This window comes from Spermophilus citellus (genome assembly GCF_964194105.1).
Source record: "Spermophilus citellus genome assembly, chromosome: 3".
NCBI lineage: Eukaryota > Metazoa > Chordata > Mammalia > Rodentia > Sciuridae > Spermophilus > Spermophilus citellus.
Window position 1 is genome coordinate 136365889 of NC_138184.1, and position 17778 is coordinate 136383666.

General features: G+C 34.4%; 1 protein-coding gene across 3 annotated transcripts in view; it reads right to left on the reverse strand.

Moving 5' to 3' along the window:
- Nucleotides 1–17778, reverse strand: part of ANLN (anillin, actin binding protein) — a 61513-nt gene that overhangs the window by 20432 nt on the left and 23303 nt on the right. For 2 of the 3 annotated variants that reach the window (XM_081284672.1, XM_081284671.1), the window contains exons 8-18: nt 11885–12002; nt 8280–8393; nt 6966–7204; nt 6141–6286; nt 5722–5869; nt 4915–5050; nt 3708–3890; nt 2047–2173; nt 1250–1298; nt 1103–1159; nt 256–294 (exon numbers count right to left, since the gene is read on the reverse strand). In XM_081284672.1, the coding sequence (XP_081140798.1) occupies nt 256–294; nt 1103–1159; nt 1250–1298; nt 2047–2173; nt 3708–3890; nt 4915–5050; nt 5722–5869; nt 6141–6286; nt 6966–7204; nt 8280–8393; nt 11885–12002 (1356 nt within the window). The remainder of the gene's footprint in view (nt 1–255; nt 295–1102; nt 1160–1249; nt 1299–2046; nt 2174–3707; nt 3891–4914; nt 5051–5721; nt 5870–6140; nt 6287–6965; nt 7205–8279; nt 8394–11884; nt 12003–17778) is intronic. The other variant, XM_081284673.1, reaches the window with a different exon arrangement.

Below are 17778 nucleotides of genomic sequence, written 5' to 3' on the forward strand. Positions count from 1 at the left end.
ATAAATAAACAAACAAACATATATATAGAAGAAACATAAGTTATTTCCTTTATTTGATATGAAGATTTAAATATTAAGTATAAAACCTTAACACTACAAAAACTACATTTCCAAAAACATTTTTTCCTATATAAATATTGAGAGCTTTCCCCCCATTAGTATATTTTAAATATTTTCACAGTACTAAGGGCTTTATAATTATAAGTGTAAGATGAAATTCTTCAAGAAATCCCAATTTCTTAAAATTTTACTTACTGTGGTTATGGAGGTGAGGAGTCTTTTTGGAGTAATAGCCTAGAAGAAAAAATATCTTCATTTATTTCCAATTTTATGATTCAGAGTTTAAAACCAACTTAATGTTGTATACATTCTCTCTGCCCCTGTCTCTCTCCTTTCTGGCTTCCATGTGATGATCAGGTTTCTTCCCCTTCCAACATGATTTCTTGCTCACCTCAGAGTAAGAGCAATGGAGTTAGTGGACCACAAACTGAGTCTCTAAAACCATGAGCCCAGAATAAACTTTTCCTCAAATACGCAAAAAACATAAAAACTAACTTTGAGATGTTTCCACAGAAAAGTAATTTTAATTCTTTAATATGAATATATCATCCTTTATTAAAGATTGTTCCCTATTGCTATTCCTTTCTTATTAGTGCTAAACAAACAACAAAGCCTATAATTTTCATTTTTCTTCATTTTATTTTTACAACTGAAAGTCAGAAGAAACAAATTTTTAAGAAAGTATGACTTAGGCAAAGAACAAGAATATACACTTGGAAAGTTAGAAACCAAGGTGGAGGTTCTGTTTCTTATTATTCTGCACAAGTAAACACATCATTCACTAAGTACTGGTTTAGAGTAATGAGTGAGATAAGAGTACAGAGGAAAGCACTGGGAAAAAGTCCTAGGTAGTTTTAAAAGTCAGCTGTCAGGTTCACACAGACAAAAGAGACTTATCTAGACTGAGTATATCAGGAGCTTACACTTAAAATCATGATTACTCACTATAAATTTACCTTCAGTTTACCAAAAATTATAAATCAATTAAAATTAATAATTATTCCTGCTTAAAATATTTTTACTAGGTATCTATAATTCTCACCTTGGTCTTAGATGTTTTTTTCTTCTTATCAGCACCTGAGGAATCTTTCTTCTGTACCTATACACAAACCCAAAATACAATTAGCTTGATCTTCTGTCATTAAGAAAAATATACTATTGGTTAGTTTAGAAAGTTTTAATGGCTTACCAAGCTATAAACTTCAATATTTATTTGAAAGTCATTGGACACATCTTGCCTGAAAAATAATTAAATAAAACGTTTTTTTAAAAAAAAAAAAAAAAAAAACACTAAATTATACCTTTGCAAATGTCACAAACACTGTTGTTACCAGACTCTGAAAGTAAAGGAATCCACTGTGTTTTTTAACTAGAGACAATAAAAATGGACAAGAATAGTCTGGGTTTTTTTTTTTTCCATTAATACAAGTCAGAACTTTATAACTCCAGATCTTACATAATAAAAGCGAAATTTGTTTTCAAATTAAATTTTGACTTTGTACTTTTCAAAATAAATCTGTGACACTAAATTTAAAATCTTTCAATTGAGACTGAATATTAAGTACATTAATAGATTTAAAGCATACATAAAAAATTGTGGTCCAGATTTAATGTGTATAACACTTCAAAATATAAAATATCTATAGTCACATGGAAGAAATGTGCTACTCACTAGAAACATGAGAAACATGTAAAAAAGTTAAACCAAAAAGAGGCAGGATATACAGTTCAGTAGTAGAGCATTTGCCTAGAATGTATAAGGTCCTGGCTCAATCCCCAATAGCACCAAAAAAAAAAAAAAAAAAAACTGAGTTATTTGTCCACATTCTAAAGATTATTAAGGGCTGATGAGTAACTCAGTGGTAGAATACATGCACAAGCCATGGGTGGGGAGGAGGGTACTATAAATGTCACCTGCATGCTTAGTCTACATTAATTTAATTAAAAGAAAATATGTCTGAAACACAAAAAGACTAATTTACTTACAAAGTAAAAGTAGTAGTGAATGTCAGAGCATCGCCATTAAGAGAGTTTGAAGTACTTGCTAATGGTGTGGCTACCATATTTTCAGCTCCTGCTTTTAGCATAATTAAGTAATAGTAATTTGCTGCATCTGCAAGAAATAATACATTACATAATTAGCACAAGTAATATCAGATTTAGTTAACTGGCATTCTGGAAGACCAAAGTAATAAAGTCATATGGCAACTGACTTACATAAAGTTTGCATTTAAAATCAATAAAAATTAATTTTCAGAAACAAAAAAATAAGATATAATCTGACAGCTATAACCTTGGAATAAATATCATCAAGGTCTCTTCCAATTATGTAAGTTGAAATAACTTTACTCCACCTTACTCAATTTTTGCCTACTCTGATTTTTAATTAATAACCCCTAATTCTTTTGCTAATACTATATACCTCCAAAGGATAAATTATGGTTTATTATTTCAAAACTGGAATTAAAATAATATGAAAGTTACACTGTGACAAATTCTAATAAAAACCTGAACTATTATTACACTATTTATCATTAATCACATATGTCAAGATCCATAATAAATTATCAGTAGTTTTTTGACCACAATATATCAAAATCAGAAAACTACAACAATTAGAACTGAAATTAGCTCATTCCTACAATAACACTCACACTTTTATTTTACTCTCCAAATACCTCAAATTCACTTCTCACCTATGGCTAGTCTTCTGTTTCCTAAAAGAGAAAAGTTCTACACACATTGAAATTTAAAAGAACCTTAAAAATGATGTTTATCAAACATTTAATAGAATTTTAAGCTTACTATACTTACACATCTCTCTTTTCAGATTCTACTGTCATATTGCCCTGGTATCCACTTGGCTCAGAAATACATTTTACTAGAATGCATATTTTTTAAAGTTTATAGTGATTATTCAATCCAGAGGGCAAAGGAAATATTTCAATAGAAGTATCTTCACTGAGGCACTCATGACCCACACAACAGTAATTCATAATTTATAAAACAATGAAGTGAATTTAAAATAGAATACGGTAAGCAAAATAAGTTCTTTGAAATGTTCCAGTACATTTCTACAATAAAATTAATTAATAAAAGTCAAATGGTCTGCTCTGTCATCTTCAGAAAATATTTTATGTCTAAATTTACATTTAGCCTTACTTATAGATAGGCCTATATCCATTATTGTACAGACTGGCAACCTCAGTTATCAAATATTCCCTTATTTTTTTATACATATAACCTTTTTAAAAAAACTTTCCAGAATCTAGTCAATTTTAGTGTTTAATTCACAACACATAATTTTCTAAAAATAAATTTTGAAGGCATATGATAATCATTTAATCTCTTTGTTCTTGTTAGATACACAAAACAGTAGAGTGTATTTTGACATATTCTAATTAGGATCCATTCTTGTGGTCGAACATATGTGGAGTTTCACTGGTTGTATATTCATACATGAACATAGGAAAGTTATATTCAATTCATTCTTATACATACATGTTGATAAAAGAAACTTTGAGGCTCAAAAAACAAGCTTTGCTTCTTTATACATGTGCTACTTGTACCTTTCTTATACAAATTCAATCTAAGTGAAGTTCATAATTTAACATGCTGTTGTTAATGGAAAAAAAAAATCACAATACCTGGCTTCTGAGCTGTACTGCACACAAAATCTGCTTTTAGAGGCAAGCGGATCTCTGACAAAGTAACTGATCCTTTGGATGGGACAAATTCACTCTGGAATATGGAATCAGCCTTATTCTTCCTCTGAGGCCCTTCATTCTTCAGTTTATTCAGCTGATCAATCAAAAGCGTTCTCTTCTCAGCTAAGTAAAAATAGTGAGTAAATATCCCAATTCAAGAAAACACACTGATGTGGCAATTGTACATAAGACCAGCGATAAAATCAATAACTCTTTTGTGATAAATGTTTGGTAAAATCTCAATTGTTCATCTATTTTACCAAATCTTAATTTAATTCTTCAACTTTTGACCATCTTTCTGGTGTGGTATCATCTTTCCAATGAACACACTTTGTTATTATCACAAACATACACACATAGAGAGATGGAGACATAATATGTGTATATATACCACACACACCCAAACAAACACACACACCCACACCCCCCCACACACACACATTTAGGATATTCTAATTCCAGTTACCTTTATCTTTTATGCAAATTTCATTTTATTTTATATGGAAAATAAAACTTTATAAAAAACAAATAACAGATCAAATGAAACAGCTGGGTGTAGTGGTATATGACTATAATTCCAACAACTTGAGAGGTTAAGGCAGGAGGATCACAAATTTGAGGCCAGCCTCAGCAATTTAGCAAGATCCTAATAAGCAACTTAGTGAGACTCTGTCTCAAAATAAAAATATAAAAGGCTGGGGATATAGCTCAGTGACAAAGTGCCTCTGGGTTCAATCTCCAATACCAACAAAAAAGAGAAAAGAAAGTCTTTTCTTTAAAATTAGAGATTTCTTAAGTCAAACTCAGAAAGTTAAGGGTACTGTGTTTTCTCTCATACGAAGAAGCCTATAAGGAAAAAAGGAAATGAAGATGGGGAAGACCCCATGAAAATAAAAGGGAGCATAGTAGAGAAAAGGGACCAAGGGGCAGAAGAAGGGGCTAAGTTCTGTGAAGTGATAGTAGCCAAATTATATTGTTAAATTGTGTATTGTATGAATATGTAAAAACAAATTCCATCAATATGTACAACTATAATGTACCAATTAAAAAAATGGGGAAAAAATCAGAGATTTCTGAATATACCAGAGGAAATAAGTTTTCCCTGATTAGTGACATTTTTTTAATTTTTCAGGTATATCACACATACTTGCAATTAAAAGAAGTCTTTCTGCTTCAGCTTCTTCTAGGGACCCTTTCCCATGCTCTTCATCAACACAACAGTTAAGAGCCTGGCTAGCTTGATAGATCACTGTCTGCTGCAAATTTATTTCATTATTGAGTTCCTAGAGAAACATAAATGAGAGGAGGGAAAAGTACACGTTATAATCATCATTTTCAGTTTAGTTAAGCTTGAATTCTAACTAATGTAATTGGGTAGTTTCCAAATTTTTCAAAGAGTAAAATCAAAAGGTTAGTTTCACTGCTCAGGTTTCTAGACTATGTACCAAAACCATTTAATAAATAAATTAAACTACAAACACTTTTTCCAGTAAAAGTCTCTATCCAACAAGGTAGAAATGAAGAAAATATTTTCTTAACATAAAAAGAATACTTGAGGCACCAAATAAATTTCAAACTTTACCATCATCCAATTAATAGCTATAATTTAAAGATATTTGTAACCAACATGTTTTAAAAGAAAATTTCAGAATTGGAATGTAGCACAGTGGGAGAATACTTCCTCTATTCATGCAGCCTTGGGTTTAATCCCTAGCACTGCAAAAAATAAAAATTAATAAATATTTTAGCAATATGAAACAAGCTTCTGACTTTTCCAAAAAGAGTATCTTTGGGAAATTAAACCAAATTCAAGAGAGATTTACTTAGCTTCTGTGTCAGATACCCTTCTAGTCACTTAAGGTATAGAAAGGAAGAAAACTGGGTCATTGTCCTCAAAGAATTCACAATCTAGTGCAAGAAACATCCTAAATCCCCTTTCTACGGAAGTGCATACCTGCATTTTCTGTTTGATATTAACTTGACCTGAAAAGGCATTCTTTTTTTCATCTAATTTTGAAGTAACATCTTCTTTCCGAACAATCACTTGCTTTATAGAAGGACGGTCTGTTTCTTTGAATCTTTGAGACCTATATGCATCAATGCTTCAGGAAAAGTTAGACTCTGTCAGAAATCCAGCAACATACTGAGCTTTATCCATTATTGAACATGTCAACAGAATTTGATAAAATTAAACATATCAGCAGAACATTTCACCACCATGGAAATGCCATTTGGTGAATGAGACTGAAAAGTTATTCCAAATTTTTATACAGGTAAGTTATTAATAACATTATAAATATAAATGGTAATACAACTTATGTCAATCTAAACCGTGAACCTGAGTGAACCAATACCTTCCCCAAATCACCTTACCTGTAAAGAAGATCGCGATCTTCAGAACCAATGCTATCACCGGATTCAGCTCGAGGAACACGGGTTCTCTGGAACTTTCCTGGTTTTGGACTCTCATCGCTTGTATGAGTATTTCTCAATTCCAATTTAGGTGAGGAAACTAAATTCTGCAGTAAAGCACATCAGATATGGGTAGATTTTATGGATGATTAACATTGATTCTAAATGATAATTCATTTAATTCTAAAAAGAATGAATTCTTCATGATTAGGAAATAAATATTCAACAAGTCAAATGACTCACTGTAAAACCAAAGGACTTTAAAAATAAATTCCTAAAAAGAAAATGAATAATGGTTCAAAGATAAGTGAAACCTACATTGGTAACTTTTTAAAAAAATATGTCAATCAATGTCCAGAGCTGCAGTTATCCAATTTAGGGTGACAGCTAATGATAGTAATTAGCTCTCAATGAATGTTAGTTATGTCTGGTGCTAAACACTAATATATTAACATAATTTAATATTCACATCAACCCTCTGATATAAGTACTATTGTAAACCTCATTTAATGAATGAGGGAACTATTCGCAGACAGGTTAAATAACAATAAATGTCAGAGCCAAGATTTATAACCAATGTCTGCCCTTGTAAGCCATATTACAATTTGGAGATTAAGGAAAACAGCAAAATACTGAAGAATTTTAATCTCATCAGAGAATGTTCATTAGTTTTGCAAAATCTCCTTAACTACAAAGTGCCAAATCCCCAATAAAGCAGGATGGGAGGTTTTAATATTAACTCATTTATTTTTGTCATGGGCCTGTTTACATTTAGTCTTTTCTTACCTCTGGACTTACCACACCAACTGTCTGTTCTAACGGAGCAAGTAAAGACATTGAGGAGATATTCAATGCATCTTCCTGCTCTTCATTGCTTTCTGCTTCTGCTTGATCCATCTCCTCTTGACTCTTTTCCATATCTAGCTCACCTTCCTCAAGGACATCACTGAAGATATCATTAATTACTTTTGAACTGTTGATATCATCCTCATCATCCACACTCAACTCAATTTCACGTACCACTTCTGAAAAATATGAGTGGATTCCATTTAAGGCTTTAAGAAGAGAAAGCAAAGAAGATCTAACATTCATGTACTTATTAAATAAACAAGACAAAAAAATGTTGAGGAAAAGCACTTCTCATTTCAACAAAATACTACTAACAAATGAAACAAATTTTTCAAAGTTCAAATAACATTTTCTAAGAAATGAAGGTTGAGTCCATCAAAAGCTGATTCAATGCCTTGGATTTAGTAGAGAATATTAAATTTAAGAACTCAAATTATAGGATAATATACAAAAGATTCAGAGTTTCAAAACATGTTCTTTCAAATGACTTTTTTCATATTGGTGTGGGTTGCTTTTTCACCTGGGTGACAAAAATAGGCAAACACTAATGTCACATAGGGCAGTTCTAAAATAAGCCTTTGGAGCCACTAAACTCCCTAACAGCACCTGCAGAATATGGCAGTCCCATTCCCTATGAAAGTGAATGGCAGTCCTAAACAGATTTTCACAGGGGTGAAACAATTACCTAACAATTACTGCTAATAATACCACAGATTTTTGTGGAAGCTAGATATATCCTAGTTTTAAAAAAAAAGAATATTATAAAATCACATTTTTAAAATACAGGACACTGTATATTTGAATATGTAATTCTAATATATTAATTTTTATAATGTAGCCAACGTTATAAGAAATAAAGAATAGTGGTACATATACACAGTGGAATAATATTCAGCTATAAATAAGAATGAAATTATGGCAAAGGTCGAATGTTCCCTCTGACATGCAGATGCTGACTCACAATAGGCTAGCGGGTGGGAGGTAGAGGTTCACCAGATTGGACAGGGAGGAATAGGGTAAAGGGAGGGGAGATGGGAATGGCAAAGACAGTAGAATGAATCAGACATAGTTTTCCTACGTTCATATATGAATACACAACCAGTGTAACTCTACAACATGTACAACCACAAGAAAGGGAAGTTATACTCCATGTATGTATGATATGTCAAAATACACTCTACTGTCATGTATAACTAAAAAGAACAAATAAAAAATGAAAATTAAAAAAAGAAATGAAGAATAAAAACCAACCAGTCTGCTGTTCAACCTTTGGGTTTGATGTTGTTACTTTTAAGGACTTTTCCTCTTCTAAAAATAATGTTATTTTCAAAGGACTAGATTTCGTCATTTTGCACTCAGTAGAACCTAAAACAATTTTTGAGAAAGACTGCATTAAAAGACATAACAACCTAGAATTTTTAAATTAAGGAATCATGTTTTTATTATAAAACTATGCCTTTAAGATATTCAAATGTAGAAATATGGAGAGAATCTTCTAAATATACCTGTCCTCACTTGACTTTCCTCTCTCTTCCTCCCCACTGAGATAAAGAAAGGGGACACCAATATTACCAGGTGATTGTTTTTTTCATTCAGTTTTCCCTGTATGTAGAAATGTGCATATCTTTTATTTTATTTTATTTTACCAGAAGGTGATCATACTATACTGCTTTGCAATTTTTCACCTTTTAAAAAAGTGTCAATAAAATCACTCAAAAACTAGGACTAGAAGAAATCTACTTGCTTCATAATGAAGTCCACAGCTTTATTACAACTTTATTTACAGGCAAACACCCATAAACCCAAAGACTCAGGAAGCTGAGGCAGGAAGATCTTGAGTTCAAAGATAGTCCTCAGCTACTTAGCAAGGACCTAAGCAACTCAGTTAGACCCTGTCTCTAAATAAAATATTTTAAAAAGGTTGGGGATATGGCTCAGTGGTTAAGCACCTCTGGGTTCAATACCTCACCAGTACAGGAAAAAAAAAAAAAAGTCCTCAGCCAAAATTATACTCAATACTCAATAGTCCTCTAAGATTAGCAACAAGGCAAAGATGACTGCTGTCACTACTTCTATTCAACAGAGCATTGAACATTCTAGCCAAAGCAATTACGTAAGAAAAAGAAAATTATATGCATCCATATTACAAAGGAAGATATAAAATTATCTCTGTTCACAAATGATAGCATCTAATATATTGAAAATCCTAAAGATTCTATCACACCAAAATAAAAAGAAAAAACTATTAGAACTAATAAGTGAAGCAAAGTCACAGGATACAAAATCAATGCATAAAAATCAGTTGGGTATGTATACAGTAACAGTGAAAAATCTGAAAAGGAAATTTTGAAAACAAATCCATTTACAATTATGACAAAAAGAATAAAATGCTTAGAAATAAATCTAACCAAGTTGTTGAAAGGCTTATACTCTGAAAACTATAAAACATTGCTTAAAAAGAATTTAAGGAAGACACAAATAAAAGGAAAGACACCCATGTTCATGGATTAGAAGATTTAATATTGTTACTATGTCCTCATTATCCAAGTAACCTATAGATTCAATGCAAGTCCCATCAAACCCTAATAGTATATTTTTCAGATATTAAAAAACAAAGCTATATCCTAAAACTCATAAGGAATCTAAAGGGAACTGAATACCCAAAATATTTTTTAAAAAGAACAGAGCTGGAGGATTCATACTTCTTGATTAAAAATTTATTATAAATCTACAATAACCAATGCCCTATGGTAATGGCACAAAGACAAACATACAGATCAACAGAACAGAATAGGTGGCTGAAGTTGTACCTCAGTGGTAGAGTGCTTGTCTAGCACATATGAGGCACTGGGTTCAATCCTCAGCACCATAAAATAAATAAATAAGTAAAGGTATTGTGTACATCAACAACTAAAAAAAAAAAAAAAAAAATTTTAAATAAAACAGACTAGAGAACACAGAAATGAAACTTCATATATATGGTCAAATGATTTTCAAAAAGGGCATCAAGAGAATTCAAAAGGAAAGGAAGGGTTTCTTCAAGAAATGATGCTAGGAAAATTGGATATACACATGCAATACAATGAAGTTAGACTCTTACAACACACTTAAAAATTAACTCCAAATAGATTAAAGACTCAATGTAAGACACAAAAGTATAAAATTTATAAAAACAAAACAGGAAAAAAGCTTTACAACATTGGATTTTACAATATTTTCTTGAACATAAACCCAAAAGAAGACAACAGCAACCCTCCCCCACCCAAATCAGATAGATTGCATCAAACTTAGAAACTTTTGTGTGTCAAAAAACATAATCAACAGATGCAAAAGACAATCTATGGATTGGCAGGAAATATTTACAAATTATATATCTGAGGAAGGGGTTAATATTCAGAATGTATAAATAACTTCTGTAACTCAATAACAATATATCAAAGGATTATAAAATGAGAAAAGGATTTGCATTACATATCTTCAGAGATGATATTCAATTGCCCAAAATTAAATGGAAAGATGTTAAATATCACTACTCAGAGAAATACAAATAATAACCACAATGACATATCACCCATATCATCATTAAGATGACTATTATTAAAAGAAAAAAGAAAGGAAAAATACCTCAAAATAGAAAATAACAAAGCATTGGTAAGAAGTGGAATAACTGAAGACCTTGGGCACTCTTGGTGGGAATATAAAATGGTGCCACTGCTATGGAAACAATATGGTGATTCAAGATCAGTCTCTGCAACTTGGTGAGGCCCATAGCAACTTAGTGAGACCCTGCCTTCAATTTTCTTTTAAATATTTATTTTTTAGGTGTAGATGGACACAACACAATGCCTTTATTTTTAAGTGGTGCTGAGGATCGAATCCGGGTCCCGCCAGCGCTAGGTGAGTGCTCTACCACTGAGCCACAATCCCAGCCCCAGCTGCCTTCAAATTTAACAAAAAATAAAAAAGCCTGAGGATATAGCTCAGTGGAAAAGTGCCTGGGGTCAATCCCCAGTACCAAAAAAAAAAAAAAAAAAAAAGCCAAATGTCTTCTTTGATATAAGGAGAACAACTAAGAACAGAGCAGGGAGGAAGAGCATGAGAAGAAGATTAACATTAAACAGGGATGAGAGGTGGGAGGGACAGGGAGAGAGAATTGAAATTGCATGGAAATGGAAGGAGACCTCACTGTTATACAGAATTACATATACGAGGAAGTGAGGGGAAAGGGAAAAAAAAAAACAAGGGGAAGAAATGAATTACAGTAGATGGGGTAGAGAGAGAAGATGGGAGGGAAGGGGAGGGGAGGGGGGATAGTAGAGGATAGGAAAGGCAACAGAACACAACAGACACTAGTATGGCAGTATGTAAAAAAGTGGATGTGTAACCGGTATACTGGGTAAAAATGGGAGTTCATAACCCACTTGAATCAAATGTATGAAATATGATATGTCAAGAACTATGTAATGTTTTGAACAACTAATAATAAAAATTAAAAAAATAAAAAATAAACAGTGCTATCTCTTTGTACATATAGCTCTGCCTCCTAACTAGTTCAGGATTTAATCTCCCAGAAACACTTGCAGAAAAGCTGAATTAAAGAGCAATTCAATATGTATTATTGAATGTTTCTCCCAAAAAAGTTGTAGAAATAACACTCTCATCAACACTATATGAGTTCTTAGTCTAGAAAGAGAACTAAAGGGGAAATCCACTGAATGGTTAGAAATGAAAAAGTAAGTGAAAAGGAAGAAATGAATATCTTTAAAAAAGTAACACTTTTGCTTTCTAATCCAATTGCCAAATCAATGGTAGACTGGAAGATACATTTTAAATGAATTAGAAATGAAAAAACTGACCTGTAGGTTCTGTACTAGAGGTTTTTGCTGGTATCTGATTTTCTGTTACCTTGTCTGAAAGTGAGTGGGTATTTGAGACTACTTGTTTCTTGAGGGGAGTGTTCTGACAGTGAATTTCCTGCAAAAATCAAATAAAGAGGAATAGAGGAATATTTTATTTTTCAAAACTGTAATTTTATCTTTTATAAAGTGTAATTGTATATTTTTATAAAATCTTATAAAATTATTAAATGAAACAAGACTATTATTAAATATTATTCTATATGTTACCTCAGAATAAAAAAGACAATGTATATAAAAAGGTCCAGATTAGCTCAAGTCCTCAGTGCTAGTTTAAATTCTTGTTAATTCTCAGTATGTAAATCTTTTTTAGAGACTAAGAGGCAAGACGGAATTACAATTTGCATCAGAGTTCAGTTTTACATAGAAATTAAAGTGCAAACCATGCAAAAGGATAAACAATTCCCACTATGTCACTTATCTCAATCCATACCTATAAAATCTGGTGGCAGTTCCTATATCAGGATTCTACTTAACAGTACTTAACACTCAAGAAGGTAAAATTCAGAGAAAGCAGAAAGGACAAAAACATATCACAAAGTAAAAGGAGAGAAGAAAAAAAAAAAAACCCTGCATCTGAGTCTTTTTATTCATGAACAAAATCATAGAAGATAAAAATTCATTTTTTGTTTGTTTGAAGACTTTCCAATTAAAGCAATAACAGAAATAACCAAATATTGCCTTGCCCGATTCTCCCAATAACCCTCGTAGCTATGTCCTATTATCTCCATTTTATAAGTGAAAAAACCTTAGGCACATAAGAGTTAAGTAACGTTCACACACAGTGACTAGCAGTGCCAGTGCCCAAACTCAAGTATCCTTGTTCGGAGCTACTTATATAGTTCAGAGCAGACTATATTTGTTCTGTATATTAGAAGTTTAGGATACACAAAAACAAAGTAAATTCTCAAATATATATTGCAGACTGTTTGAACCATAGACAAGGAGTCTGACAAGGGGAAAACAGAGATAGGGCAAGAACATTTCAGAAGTGAGATGAATGGGCTGAGACTACCTTTAGAGTAAAAAGCTGTATATACAGTAAACACTCAAACATTTATGGAGTAAATGAATAAACCAACCACTATGGTAATAATGGAAAGCAACCATACTAATTCTCAAAGGCTTAAGTAAAAGCTTTAAAAACATAAAGCCAAACATAATCACTATACCCCTCTTCCCTTTATGGTGGCTCACTGCCTGACAATAAACACAGCACTTAGAGTGCAAGGTTCTGGGGTCAGATCTTGTTAGAAACCCTGGTGTCAGTACTTAACAGTGGAACCATTCTTGGACAAATGATTTACTTACCTCAACTTTACTCCCTTACCCAGAAGAAGGAAAATAACTTCAGTATTATTGTGAGGATTCAATGATACAACGTAATAAAGGTATCCAAACATCTGGCATCTTGTAGGCATTCAATAAATATTAACTATTGCAATAATCTTACCACCTTCATCTTCTTCTCTTCTTTATTAGTGTCACCTGTATACTGTTCTGGACTTTGTTTGCAAGTCAAACTCTGCCTGCATCACCCTCTTCAAAAACCTTTTAGCGGATTAACTAGTAAGCAGGGAGATAAGTGGCTGCGACATGGTGGTATCCCACCAGCCAAGCCCGCACTGACCCCCAGGCTGAGTTCGGGATTGCAGACCGGGAAGGGAGCGGTACAGTCCCATCCCCCACAAAGGACACTCCACTAAGGCAACCAGCGGCCACCATCTTGGAGAGCTGAAGTATCCACCGCCACTCTCCGACAGATTGCAACAACAAAACAGGTGTGTGTCACCCAGCTCAGCCCCCATACATAGGGGGATTTCGCATAAAATCTCCCCTAGACTTTCTGGGGGAGGGAGTATCAGAGTGAGCCTGCATAAAGACTAAAGGAGAACTAGAGGCACCTGACCTTCAACCCCCCCTCCCATCAGCAGCCAAAACAAAACCTGTCTAGCCAGCGTTGGGGGAGGGGCAAGCAGAAAAAAACAAAACCATAGAATGCCGGGGATCCCAAAAGCCAACGGTGTGACCCCGGAGATCCAGGCTGTCTGATTCGCGCGGCCTGCCCCGCGGCTACAGAAGGCTTGGCGCTGCAGAGAAGGGATTAACTAGCAAGCAGGGAGATAAGTGGTTGCGACAAAGTGGAATCCCGCCAGCCAAGCCTGCACTGACCCCCGGGCCGAGTACAGGATTTCAGACGGGGAAGGAAGCGGTACAGTTCTATCCCCCACAAGGGAAACAAAACAATAGAGTGCCGGGGTTCCCAATAGCCACCCTCCACACCCAACAAACGGCAGGCCCAGAGTACAGTTTGAACTGCCGAGAACCATCACTCAGGGGAAATCTGGTCTAGCAGGAGAAACCAAGACTAGCAGGAGAAACCAGGGGACTAGAGGCAAGGCCCTCGCGACTGGGCAGCTGTAAACTACAGGCCCGCCGGCGACAGTTCACCCACTGCCCGCGTAACTGGGCGGTAGGAGAACGCCCACCCGCTGGCGACTGATCACCTGCCCGCGGCCTGTGATACTGGGCGGCTAGAGACTGCCCGCCTGCCGCGACCGGGAGCTGAAACCAAACAGAGACAGTCCAGTCACACCCCCCCATTAGGGCACCCCAGCAAGGAGACTAGGGCCCGTCATAGCAGAGTAGTGTCGTCACTGGAGCTCGGACATCGGAATTCCTTCCCAGCGGAATCCACGTTAGCAGGCATAGTTTAACAACACAAAGGAGAGACATCAGAGTAATACAGAAACAAAACAAATCTATAGAAGAGAGCAGAAACACGACAATCAAAAAGAGCTGGAAAGTAACGTGGACAACATGAGAAAACAAGGGAAAAAAGGATTACAAACATTGCAAGACAACTCTATTCTATAGGAGGACATAGAAACATCAGAAACAGGGATAGGGAAAGAACTCAAGGCATACCTAACTCGAATGGAAAGGAATATTAGAGAAGACATGAGACAGCAAGTCCACGAAATAAAAGTATATTTTGAAAATGAATTAAACAAACAAATTCAAATGGCAAAGAACGAGCTCTACCAGGAGATAGAGATCTTAAAAAAAAATCAAACAATAATCCTAGAATTGCAGGAAACTATAAACCAAATTAAAAACTCAAACGAGACTATTACAAATAGACTTGATCAAGTAGAAGTCAGAACATCAGATAATGAAGACAAGGTTTATCAACTTGAAAAGAATATAGTCGACACAGAAAAGATGCTTAAATGCCACGAGCAATCTATTCAAGAGATATGGGATGTCATAAAAAAACCAAATCTGAGAGTCATAGGGATAGAAGAAGGCACAGAGATTCAAACCAAAGGAATGGACAGCATATTAAATGAAATAATTCTAGAAAACTTCCCAGAGATGAAAGATGGAATGGATTGCCAAATCCTGGAAGCCTACAGGACCCCAAACATTCAAAACCATAATAGACCAACTCCAAGACATATAATTATGAAGATAGCCAACATACAGAACAAGGAGAGAATATTAAAAGCTACGAGAGAAAAGAGGCAGATTACATTCAGGGGTAAACCAATTAGGTTAACGACCGATTTCTCATCACAAACTTTGAAAGCAAGAAGATCCTGGAACAATGTATTTCAAACGCTGAAAAATAATGGATTCCAACCAAGAATACTATATCCAGCAAAACTGAGCTTCAAATTTGACAATGAAATTAAAATCTTTCACGATAAACAAAAGCTAAAAGAATTTGCAGCAAGAAAACCAGCTCTGCAAAGCATTTTGAACAAAACACTACAAGAAGAGGAATTGAAAAATAGTGCCCAAAACTAACAGCAGGAGGTATCTCAGTAAAGGGGGAGGAAAGTAACCAAAAAGCAAAACTAGCCAAACTAAAATAAATAAATAAAGAAGCATGACTGGAAGTAAAAATCATATCTCAATTGTAACATTAAATGTTAATGGCCTAAACTCACCAATCAAGAGACATGGGCTAGTAACCTGGATCAAAAAAACAAATCCAACAATATGCTGCCTTCAGGAGACTCATATGATAGGAAAAGACATACACAGGCTGAAGGTAAAAGGTTGGGAAAAATCATACCACTCACATGGCCCTCGGAAGCAAGCAGGAGTGGCCATACTCATATCGAATAAAATCAACTTCAAACCTAAGTTAATCAAGAAGGATAAAGAAGGTCACTATATACTGTTAAAAGGAACCATCCACCAACAAGACATAACAATCATCAATTTGTATGCACCAAACAATGGAGCTGCAATGTTCATAAAACAAACTCTCCTCAAGTTCAAGAGTCAAATAGACCACAACACAATAATTATGGGTGACTTCAACACACCGCTCTCGCCATTAGACAGATCCTCTAGACAAAAACTGAATAAAGAAACTATAGAACTCAACAGCACAATCAATAACCTAGACTTAACCACATGATCATCTCGATGGATGCAGAAAAAGCATTTGACAAAGTACAGCATCCCTTTATGTTCAAAACACTAGAAAAACTAGGGATAACAGGAACTTACCTCAACATTGTAAAAGCTATATATGCTAAACCTCAGGCTAGCATAATCCTAAACGGAGAAAAACTGAAGGCATTTCCTCTAAAATCTGGAACAAGACAGGGATGCCCTCTATCAACACTTCTATTCAATTTAGTTCTCGAAGTACTAGCCAGAGCAATTAGACAGACGAAAGAAATTAAAGGCATAAAAATAGGAAAAGAAGAAATTAAACTATCGCTATTTGCGGATGACATGATAATATACTTAACAGACCCAAAAGAGTCTACAAAGAAGCTGCTAGAGTTAATAAATGAATTCAGCAAAGTGGCAGGTTATAAAATCAACATGCATAAATCAAAGGCATTCCTGGATATCAGCAACAAAACCTCTGAAATGGAAATAAGGAAAACCACTCCATTCACAATATCCTCAAAGAAAATAAGATACTTGGGAATCAACCTAACAAAAGAGGTGAAAGATTTATACAATGAAAACTACAGAACCCTAAAGAGAGAGATAGAAGAAGATCTCAGAAGATGGATAAATGTACCCTGTTCATGGATAGGCAGAACTAACATCATCAAAATGGCGATATTACCCAAAGTTCTCTACAGGTTTAATGCGATGCCAATCAAAATCCCAACGGCATTTCTTGTAGAAATAGACAAAGCAATCATGAAATTCATATGGAAAAACAAAAGACCCAGAATAGCAAAAGCAATTCTAAGCAGGAAGTGTGAATCTGGAGGCATAGCGATACCAGAGGTCAAACTGTACTACAAAGCAATAGTAACAAAAACAGCATGGTACTGGTACCAAAACAGGTGGGTAGACCAATGGTACAGAATAGAAGACACAGAGACTAATCCACAAAGTTACAACTATCTTATATTTGATAAAGGGGCTAAAAGCATGCAATGGAGGAAGGATAGCATTTTCAACAAATGGTGCTGGGAAAATTGGAAATCCATATGCAACAAAATGAAATTGAATCCCTTTCTCTCGCCATCCACAAAAATTAACTCAAAATGGATCAGGGAGCTAGGTATCAAATCAGAGACACTGCGTCTGATAGAAGAAAAAGTTGGCTACGATCTACAAATTGTGGGGTCAGGCTCCAAATTCCTTAATAGGACACCCATAGCCCAAGAGTTAACAACAAGAATAAACAAATGGGACTTACTTAAACTAAAAAGTTTTTTCTCAGCAAGAGAAACAATAAAAGAGGTAAATAGAGAGCCTACATCCTGGGAACAAATCTTTACCCCCCACACCTCCGATAGAGCCCTAATATCCAGAATGTATAAAGAACTCAAAAAATTAAACAA